The 10,904-nt window shown below is 26.2% G+C and overlaps 1 protein-coding gene across 1 annotated transcript; it reads right to left on the bottom strand.

Annotated features, from left to right (window-relative positions):
- Nucleotides 1–3,494: 3,494 nt before the first annotated feature.
- On the bottom strand, nucleotides 3,495–10,455 carry LOAG_01141 (hypothetical protein; the record flags this gene model as incomplete). The annotated part of the gene is made up of 13 exons (XM_020445657.1): nucleotides 3,495–3,706; nucleotides 3,906–4,048; nucleotides 4,223–4,412; nucleotides 4,926–5,046; nucleotides 5,322–5,524; nucleotides 6,015–6,177; nucleotides 6,553–6,730; nucleotides 7,225–7,378; nucleotides 7,610–7,661; nucleotides 8,445–8,517; nucleotides 8,751–8,908; nucleotides 9,292–9,382; nucleotides 10,077–10,455. 13 exons carry the CDS (start codon nucleotides 10,453–10,455, stop codon nucleotides 3,521–3,523), a joined length of 2,091 nt encoding a protein of 696 aa, XP_020303909.1. The 3' UTR covers nucleotides 3,495–3,520.
- Between the last annotated feature and the right edge of the window lie 449 nt (nucleotides 10,456–10,904).

Raw genomic sequence — 10,904 nt, 5'->3', positions numbered from 1 at the left:
ATTCCCACCAGCTATAACTTATTGATCGTTTTATTTTGGACGCTAAGGGTATGCATATTTAAATATTATTTATATATAACCTTTCATCTTCCCATCCTCTGACTCACTTCTCTTAACCTATTTTACAATATTTTATAGTTCAATTTCATTAAAAAAAAATTCAAATTTAGGCAAAAAGGACAAACAATAACAAATGAAATAATTAATTAATTAATTAGCTTGTTGAAAAACCATTTAACATTAACAATAAAATCTTTGTAAGCAAAAAAGGAAAAATGAAAAGAAAATTTATCTGATAAAATTGATTTTCACAATTTTGTATAATTCTATTTGTCACAAAAACTAAAATTAAAAATTGAGACAATATAAATAAAATTGAAGTGTTACCAATATTCAAGTGTTACTAATATTAATATTATTAATATTTAACAATTTTTCCAGTACACATATAAAATTGCTACAATTTATTGAAACTTTGGTTGCAATTACTTATAGGAATTGAAATGAACTGTATGATTTAGAAATATTTCAAATGTTATTATAACTGTTAAAGTTATTCGTTATTTAAATACTTAATATTGGAAGTAATTAAAGAAAGTTAAAACAATTGAAAAGAAAAGAGAACGAAAAAAAAAGAATTGAAATCAATTCGGACTGTTATCATACGAATAAAATGGAAAGAGTAAGAATATATTTATTACTTTAAAAGATGTGAAAGGTACCATTTCCAATTCAAATCTACGTGATAACCCATTCATTGAAGAAATGAACGTATAATTTTAGGTTTCCAATCTTCATTCAATGATTTTTTTTGTCCTCAACCAATCAAATTTGTATATGTGTCATTTGATGATGGAGTATAAGGTGTAATAAGAGTTAATAACACCTATGCAAAATGTATTTTAACAAGAAATTTCGATTATCATCAAGTTATAGTAAAGGAAATCTTTTCTAATTGTAATCGTCTTTTTATGATACTTAATGGTAATGCTATCGTTGTAGACAAAATTAACTTAGTTAAAGATTGAGTGCTTTTGCGGAACGGATATTCAATATCATCTTCCCTAACAAATGGTTAATGTTTTTGAAACAGTCAACAGATAAGCTAAATGTCGCCTCTGAATTTCATAATTTATAAAATAAAGAATTAAACATTTGAATTATTAGTTGTAAACGATTAAATTGTGGATTGAAAAGTGAGATTTGATAGGAAATAAAAAAGAATGCGAAAACTGCCAATGATCGGTTTTCCCATAAAATCTTAAATACTGTTCGAAGATTTTGGAAGCATCCGTTTTTATTGTAAACTGATTGATCAGAAGGATTCAGAAAAACTTTTGCCCCAAATTGTGAATAAATTATTGATTGTCTAATTTTTCATTTCTCTTAGCTGATTGAGTTTTGAAATTTGAAAATAAATGAAATGGCAACTACGATTGAATAAATTTGTAAATTTATGAACTTGTAGAATTGAATTTGCATTTTATTGTCGTAGAAATATGCGGACAGATATGATAAACTTTTCATTTATTCATTTAAGAAGTCGGACAAACGGATGGATGGAAGGAAATATGTGTGGCTGAAAAAGGAACAGTAAAGAACACAGTTCTCATGCTGAAATTTTCCCAAGCCAAAGGCAAGTTTTAATTTTGATGACGCTGAGAGGAATGACATTTTTTCCAAGGACCAAAAATGACATCGTCCACTTTCCCTTCTTTACAATTCCATCCCGTTCCGTTTCGTTTCATCAATTGACGCTCCTTCATTTGCACTTAATTTTTCCATTGCATTCACAATTTATTGTTATTATTATTACTCTGTGAGAGTGAAATGAAATGGATGTACTTTGATTATCTTAAAGTAACCTTTCACTGATGACATTGAATGAATCTGAAAAGAAAAAAAAAAGTTCTTCACTGATTTGGAAAGAAGTATTACTATGTTAATAATGACAAATTAAATTTCTGAACAATTTCAAAAATAAAACGATAAATTAGAAAATTATTAGTCAATCTCTTTTTTAGAATAAAATATCAAACAAATTGATCATTTATTTGATCATAATTCCTTTACACAGCTGTTTTCCTTTTCTTCTCACAAGTACTACTGTTATTATTATTGTTATTGTTGAACAGATATGTATTCCATATCCATACATACACTATTTTCATCATTTCATCTGTCAACAGAGTTATCAAATAAATAGTCAGTTGTTGTTGAAGCAAAGCGGAAGGATTCATTTTTAATGGTTATTTTTAGAATATACAATCAAGCTGTTACTCTTTTCCCTCTCTCTCTTTCTCTTTCTCTCTCCCTTTTTCTCTCTTTCTCTTATTCCCTTTGTTTCTCTTTTTGAAAAAAAAAATTTCAATTTATTTAAATTGCTAATTGAAAAGCGTTTTTTTCCATTTCATTTCTTTTTCACCTTCTTTTTGTGCTAATATTTTATAGCAAAACAATAAATGCTTCTAATATAATATTTTTTAGGTTTATTCATTTTTCAAAAATTTTGGAAAATGTTTTGGATTAGTTTGGGGTTGGAATTGAACACTACATATGAGTATTTGATTTATAAATTTTATCAGTATACTGTCATCCTAACTATTTTGGTGACATATATTTCGGTATTAATCCTGAAATATCATCAATATCCTTCGGAATACAATTTTGCTAATTTTGAATCAAACACGGTTAGCCGCACACAGTCAACCATTGCCAATGTTGAAATCACCAAAAGTAACTTTTTAACGACGAGGAATAACAAAAAGGGTGAAATAAACAGGTAAACAGACAGGTGGCTTTAATTAAAATAGAAATTTTATACAGTTTATAAAATTAAACTTCGTAATTCCATATATTTTTTGTTTTTAAATTGGATATTTTCAGTGAATCTGTATGCATAAGAGAAATAATCCTTTGTGATAAATATACAAATTACAAATTAAGATTGTGAATTGTAACGAAAAAAAAAGAAAATCAGCAATTCTTATTTATTTAACTTTAAATTGCTGTTGATATTTTCAGGCTCAATTGATTTTTACATTCATAAGTCCAATCCCAATTTCATGACATGCAACAAATTAATAGTGGTACTCAATGATCGAAATACTGCATCTGAATAATTGATAATTGGCTGGTTTTCTTCTCTTTTCTTTTATTATGTGTTAATTTCATTATAATTCCAATTGATTTGCAGGTTTTTCTTCCTTTTTTTGCATCGAAATATAAATTGATTATTAGAGCTAAACCAATTTATGGCACAGTTTTATCCCTTTTAATTGAAATTTATTTTTTAAATAATTTATTCAATCAGCTCTTTATTATCAGTTGATAAACAGCTATATGTGTCTTAGCTTAAAGCTTATAAAAAAATTTAGGTAGAATTTTAAGGATGAAAATAATGCATTGAAATTTTCATGCAAATAATATCAATAATATCAAGAATACAATAACAATTAATGTAGATAATCTTAGCAACATTTGAATGCTAATTAGCTTCATTAAGCATTTTGGACCAATTTCATTTGATACCTTTTTCTATATCACTAATCAGTGAACTGTGAATACCACCAGTATAAATTGATGTATCAGAATTCTCATCCTTTAACAATTCGAATACGATATTTTGTATTGGCATCGAAATCAATATGTCCAATAAAAATGCTACGAAATTTGATAAAATAATCGTTCCAGTGGCAATATTAAGCTATAAAATTGTATGCTTTAAATTAGAATGTTCATAAAATTCCTTCATGACAAATTAATTTCATTCTAATTACATTCGCAGGATAAGAAGAGATGATGGTAATTTCATTTAGTTGCATTTGTAAAATGAAAAAATTAATTTTAATTTACAATTCACTCCATATCTTTACCGATATATGATTGCAATTCGTTTAACTTACCAATGACCAAACAGTAGCATGTAATGGCCGATGTAATGATGAGAAAAGATACAATGATACGGGTTCTGATATTAGAAATACCACAAAAATATTTTTTGCAAATGGTGAAAATATTCGCCATTCAAGAAATTTTAAAAGTTTACCTGAAATTTTCAATAGCATTTTTGTTCTTTGTTTTTTCTTAAATGCGTAAAAATATGCAAAAAAATGTGTAATAATTGCGAATAAATTTAAAAATATGCAAATAAATATAACAAACAAATTTAAAACGACATAAAGCAAACTTTTTTTTTCCTTTTTTAAATAATAAAGAATACCGATGTTACGATTTCGATAGCGTAAGTAAACCATCGAACAAATAACAAACGCCCAAAGAGGTCGATGAAGTGCTGAATATGTAGAAAGGAAAATTTGTGAGATTAAATTTCCGATAGCATATGGATAGAGACCAAAAATGACAAATATACCAAAGAAAAGAAGTAGGAAAGGAGCAAGCCATAGTAAACTCTGAAATTTCAATTTATATTTTTTGAAATTTGTTATTTTGTATTGGTATTTGTAATTGGAAATATTTCTGTTTTTGGTATTTCCTTAATTATTATTAGAAAATTTTGATTTTATTTAAGCAAAATCAACAATTACTACTGCCTCTTCTTTTATTTTGTTATCTCCAATGCCATCCTTAAATGTTATTTTGTTTATTTCTTTTCTTGCTTAGACTTATGCTTAGCTACTAATTCAAAAAAAAAAAAAAAAATTAATCAAAAGTTCTATGCATGTTGTATTGCTATAACAATAAGTTTTATTATCTGTTGCTATAATAAAATGGGTTATTTATTCTGATTGTATAACAATAACGAAATTATATTTTTATTGCTATAACAATAAGGCTTATTTATTGCCAATAATTATACTTACTACTGTGGCAATAATAATTTCAGATAGTGGTTAATTTCAAATGTTTACTACTGTAAATATTTCGTGAAATTTTCAACTTATTTAAATTGGCCAAAAACTTACATTACTGATCGATGGTTGATCAGTAAATAGGAAAGAGAATAAGAAACCAATAAGAAATGCTGGTGCACGAGCCCATGGTTTTGTATATAACAAATCGGTGTATGCGTTATAAATTTCAGGACTAAAAATTTTAAGAAAAAAAAAAAAAAGGTAGCCATATTTAGGATTAAAAAATACACCAATTAAAAGTAAGTTTGTTAAATTTCGAACAGAAAAACTCAATAATTTTTCATTGTAAATATTCTTTCAAAAGTACTTGAAATTTTCATTCAAAATTTCTGAAATAATATCACTTTTTCATTTTTTTAAAATATTTGTATCGTTTTTTCTAAAATTTGGAACTTCAAAAATTATTCAATTCATTATGAGAAAAAAAACAACTCTTTTGAAGCTTACGGTATTGGATTAGCTGTGAGCAATAAAGTTGGTGACATTTTCATAGTTGACATTTCATAAAATGTGTAAATGATTGAAGCAAAAAAACTTGATACAGCGACAGCTAACATCGCCGTATAGTAACGCTTGGATATGTAAAGCATTGGCAAAAGTAATAAGAAGAACTGCATGGTCAACGAGTATAGATAGCCTCCATCCAAGCACTATAATTGTCATCTGATTAGTAATTACAACTTATGTGTCACTTATTACTTTATCATCTAACTGTTCCTATCATTAATTTAATAACTTACCAGTGATCAACTTCCTAATAATCCCATCAATAATCACCTCAAAAAAAAAATTCTAACTTTACTTTTGCTTAATTCATTCCAAAATTTGTCATCAAATTGAAGAAATGACAAAAGTGAAGCAATGTTAATCGTTTTATTTAACAGAGCACTTGCAATTACTGTGGATTGTTTCAAGCCAGATTAAAGTACTACTAAGAGAAATTAAAATTTATTAAATTCTTGTTGGCTAATTCAAATTGCAAAACTTACAAATAAATTTTGGATATCTTACAAGTTCTTTACAATATTAGATGACTAATTGCTCATTTCTGCATTATAGGTTGAAAATAATTCATTAAAATTGAAATTTGAAAAAGTTTCGAAACTTTGAATTAGATTTTTTTCTTTAAATGAATAATACCGTTTGATGGGATGAAAAAAAATTATTGATAAACAAAATATTTTTCCACCATGAATCCTTGCAACGTCTGATTAAATCATTATGCATCCATATTGGCCCAGATGACAAACGTTCATATAAGAATGTCATAAACAGGATTGTGAATGCAAATACCGGAAGTACGCTAGAAAGTGTTTTACGTCAAGTATGTAGAATATAACAGACTAAACTTTAGAGTTACAGGAATAGTCGACTAATTAAAGGTAGATTTTTAGTTATTCCAAATTTTTCTTACCTAAATATATTTCCGAAATATGACTGTTAATCGTTAAATCAATAAATTTATAAAATACATTAAATAGCTAGAAAAGTGATAACTTTTTAATATGTTTTGAAATTTTGTTAAGAAAAAGAAATATTACTAATTGGTATGAAAATTGTTAATAATGTTTTTAATTAAATTTATGGAAAAAATAATGCTGACTAGTTTAATTAGTGAATTTAAGAAATAATTTTAGAAATTTTGCGAAACATAAAAATATGGAAAATCAGTACAAACTGTAATAGCCGATTAAAATATAGCTTTTTGATATCATTCGTCGTTTCAAGCATGTGTCGTACTAATAATGACGTAAGTAAGGTATCAACAGCAATTAGGCCATCAATGTGATAAGTGAAATTATTTAATGGATGGAGTTGCCAGCTATAGACACTTTCATATGAGAATAAGACGTTTTCTGAAATTGCTCTTTTGTTTATTAAATTTCAAAAAAAAAATTTAATTCTCGCTTCTGATAACATCATTGGTTCATTTTTTTTTAAAAAAAAAGGTATTTAATTCAAAACAATGTTGAGGAAAGTTTTTTGAAATATAGGAATATCAAAAAAATATGGAAGTAAACAAATGAATAAGTTATGGTTCGTAAATTTATAAATATAAGTAAGCCTGGTTTTAGAAAAAAAACAAATAGGCCAAAAAATTCATAGATATAAGTAGACTAGAGTACACAAACATAAGAAGGCTAAAGTGAGCGAATATAAGGAAGCCAAGATTTATAAAAAAAAAAAGGACAGGCAAGCCAAAATTATAAATGAAAGTAAGCCAAAATATAATTTTTGGTAAAAAATAATAATGGATAAAATTAGGTACTTTTTTCCTTTTCAACAGAATTCGGAAGTATATGAGAATTTAAATTAAAAAAAAAAAAAAGATAAATAAACATGAGAATACCAATATACGGTAGAATATAAATGAAGCAATTAGCTGTAACAATAACTGATACAGTGATAACTTCCAAGCCTTGGATAGAATGATAATTATGTGAACGTTTCGTACTTAGTGCTATATTACCATTTCGAGGAATCGATAAACACTGAGCAATTGCCTGTAATTTTCAAATTTTTAATTATTAAACTTTTTTTTGTTTCATTATTTTTTCATTCTAACATTACATTATGACATATTGAAATGTTTTTAGTAATAAAAAAAACTATTAATTACAAACTTTTTTTGTTTTTACAAAAATTTATAAAAAATATAAATAAAGTTGAAATTTAAAAATTAATAAAATTCATACTTTAATTTGCTTATTTGTTAAAAAATTCAAATTGTATACATCAATAAGAGTGCCAGTGAATAACAAGCACAACCAAAAAACGAATGCAATTCTAAAAATAATCAATCATATCATAATGGTATCATTTTGATAATTTGATTAACAATGTGATAAATGATACGAATTATTAATCGTTTTCCTTCCTCTTTATTTTTGCTTTTTTATTGATAAAAAGAATTTACAATAATTTATTTGCTCCCATACCTATGCAAATTTTTCTAATTTCTATAATAAGGAATAGAAAATATTTTTTTCAAATGTATGAAAGTTGAAAATTTATAATTATAATTTGTTCGTCTTAATGTTAACATTGTGAATGCTTAATTTAATGAACTTTTTTAACCATTTTCTTCCTTCCTTTTTCAAAAAAAGAAAAGAAAAATAAATTAAGAAGATAAATGGCAGCATTTTTCTTACTATAAAATTTAGTATTATGCAATAAAATGCATTAAGAAAATGAAATGTAAAATAAAAGGAATGGTTGGAAATTAAGAAATTAATTTTTTAGAGACTATCGAATTAAAATTAAAAAAATTAAAAGAATGAATTTTCACCGCTGTAAAATATTTTGTTAATAATGTTTTACCAATTTTACAAACTAAAAAGAGGGAAAAAAAAATCAATTTTCTTAAAGTTTAGAGAATGGTAGGAAGGATATAGGTCAAATTTCATCGCTGGATTTATATGCAAATATTATGATGAAATCAGAAGAGATTTGAAAACGGATAAGTTTTTTCAAGTTAAATAATAAACTTGGCAAAACTTTATTTGTATACAGAAAGGTCAAGATTCTTAAGGTGTAAAAGTTCAAACTTAAAAAATGAAACAAAATTACAGAAAAACTCGTGATGAAAGTGGCCAGTCAAGAGGTGTTTCACATTCTGCACTTGTCGCATATGGTGTCACCACTAAATTTTTATTGATTATGCGAGAAGAAAAAATTTTCTCAGTAAAATCTATTTTAACAAATATTTTTACTGATAATATATTTTAATGACAAAATTTGATTCTAAAAGAAGGTTCGAGAAAAAAAGATGCTAAATCTTTGCTACTGTGTGCAAATATGAATAGTTCAGATGACAAATTAATTAGTACTAATTGATGGAAGTTTTCGAATTCTAATCAAACTTCTTCAATTTACTTTGAGCTAATTGGGTAATTTCTTGTGGTGTACACATCGATGGAGCGCATAAGCCTAGATGAATATTCAAAGTATTCGATTGCGGACAGTATCGATACGTTTCGGCATCCGGAATTTCCAAAAGAATTCGACAGTAACGACCATCAAATGCATTTGTTCTAAGTATGGAACAACGAAGAAAACGATATTGAGTTAATTAGAAACAAAAAACAAACAAAAAAAAGTACTTAATAGTAACATAATCTAAAAGATTCTAATACTAATTAGTTAATTTAAACTCAGCAAAAAATACACTTTAATAAGCTTAGGCCTGAAATATTTCTATAGCATTGAAATGCATTTATCAGAATGCATCCAATCACTAAATTGCTTTTTCATTCATCCTTTCCTAGCGAACTGGAAATTGTTAATTAATATTATCAATTTGAAAACTTATCAATTAATTGATAATATCAAATAGAATATGCAACTTTTGTTTCGCTTTATTTAAAAAAAAAAGTTATAAATGTGAAAAGCTTGAAAAAAAAAGAAGTAAACAAACTGTCGTAAGACTGAACACTGTTCGTAATCACCCAACCAATAATAATTTCCTTCACTTACAGCTGGCGGCATCTTACCAAGTGAATCCAACCCTGTAATTTAAAAAGCATTTGAATTTGTGTGAAGATCAAAAATTTTTTATACAAAAACCATTTCCATTTAATGATTTGTTATAAATTTAATTATCAAATATTTCTAAATTTCTCATCATTAGCCTTTTTTTTTTTGATGAACAATTTAAACAACGTATAATTCAATAAACACTTTTTTTCACATCTTTTTTTTTAAATGAAAAGTAAATCAACAAAATATATGTGAACGTTTTTTTAGAAGTTATCAGTTGTACGATACATGTTATAACTAATTAATCAATAACCGTGATTATTAATTTAATTATCAATTAATTGAAATTATCATCTTGCTATCATTCTTATGGTTAAATCAATTCATCCTAAGGTGTAATCCATTTTCAGATTTTACAATATTCCAAGAAAGGACAAAAAGAGTAATATCCAATGTGGGAGAAAAAATTGTTAGCTTGTTGATAAGCGAGGCAATAGAAATATTTGTTATATGAATAACTTCCAAACAAGAATTGAAACCTTTTCTTGTGAAATTTTAGCAAATTAAAATATTTTCTAAAAATCCAAATATATTCGTTGAAAAATTCAAATTAAGCTTTGAAACAATTTAATTTTTTGGAACAAACAAATGAGAAACGAGCAAAATGTCATTTTTTCAAAGTTAAAATAATAAATATTAAAAATGAAATCATTAAAAACTTACAAGTAATAACCCATGAAGTTTGACGTATAATATTCGTCTTATTCCGTGCACAGTCCATACATTCTTCGTATCCAACACTTTCCAAATTACATTCTTGCCAATTATAATCCAAGAAATTAGATAATGAGCAGAAAATTTTAGCTAAACCGTTACGACAATTAGTTGTAAATGGCAAACGCTGAGTGACCTCACACATTTCAGCTGCTGTTTCCGGGAAATTAATGTCATCCAAAACTGTTGGCCATAAATAATCGATTGATTTAGGCCTTGTTGGAAGACGAAAATAACATAGAAGACAACTTTGACAAATAGGAATTATTGAAATTATTAGTGTTAACAGTAGTAATGATAGCAATGACAGATGACTGCACAGCTTCATTGTATCGAACTAAATGATAAATCGTTGGTGATAAGGTGAATTTCATTGAGCACATATCATTTACTGATAATAATCATTTAGTGTGAACAAATAGCATATAACATTAATTGTTATCAAAGCTTAAACACAAATGATTGTCTCATTTTCAATATAACTTTAAATTATTGATTTGCAAATCAATTCAGTACGTAAATTTTGCTCTTAGATTTAATACGCAGTTATGCTTTCATTTTGCTGCCAATTCTTTTTCTATTCGAAAATAAAAATAATTGACGATCAAAAACAATTCACAATTACCATTAAAATTAAATTTCAAATTTCCGCCTCCATGCATATATTTTATAATAAATCGGTAAAGTGCGAAATGATATGTAATTACTTAGCAAAGTTTATTTTTGGCAATAGCATAACCGTAAATCGGATATAGTCAAGCATTAGCATTCCCGGTC

The sequence above is a fragment of the Loa loa genome (assembly GCF_000183805.2).
Source record: "Loa loa unplaced genomic scaffold supercont3.96, whole genome shotgun sequence".
In the NCBI taxonomy this organism is placed as follows: domain Eukaryota; kingdom Metazoa; phylum Nematoda; class Chromadorea; order Rhabditida; family Onchocercidae; genus Loa; species Loa loa.
This window is presented reverse-complemented; position numbering and strand designations above follow the sequence as displayed.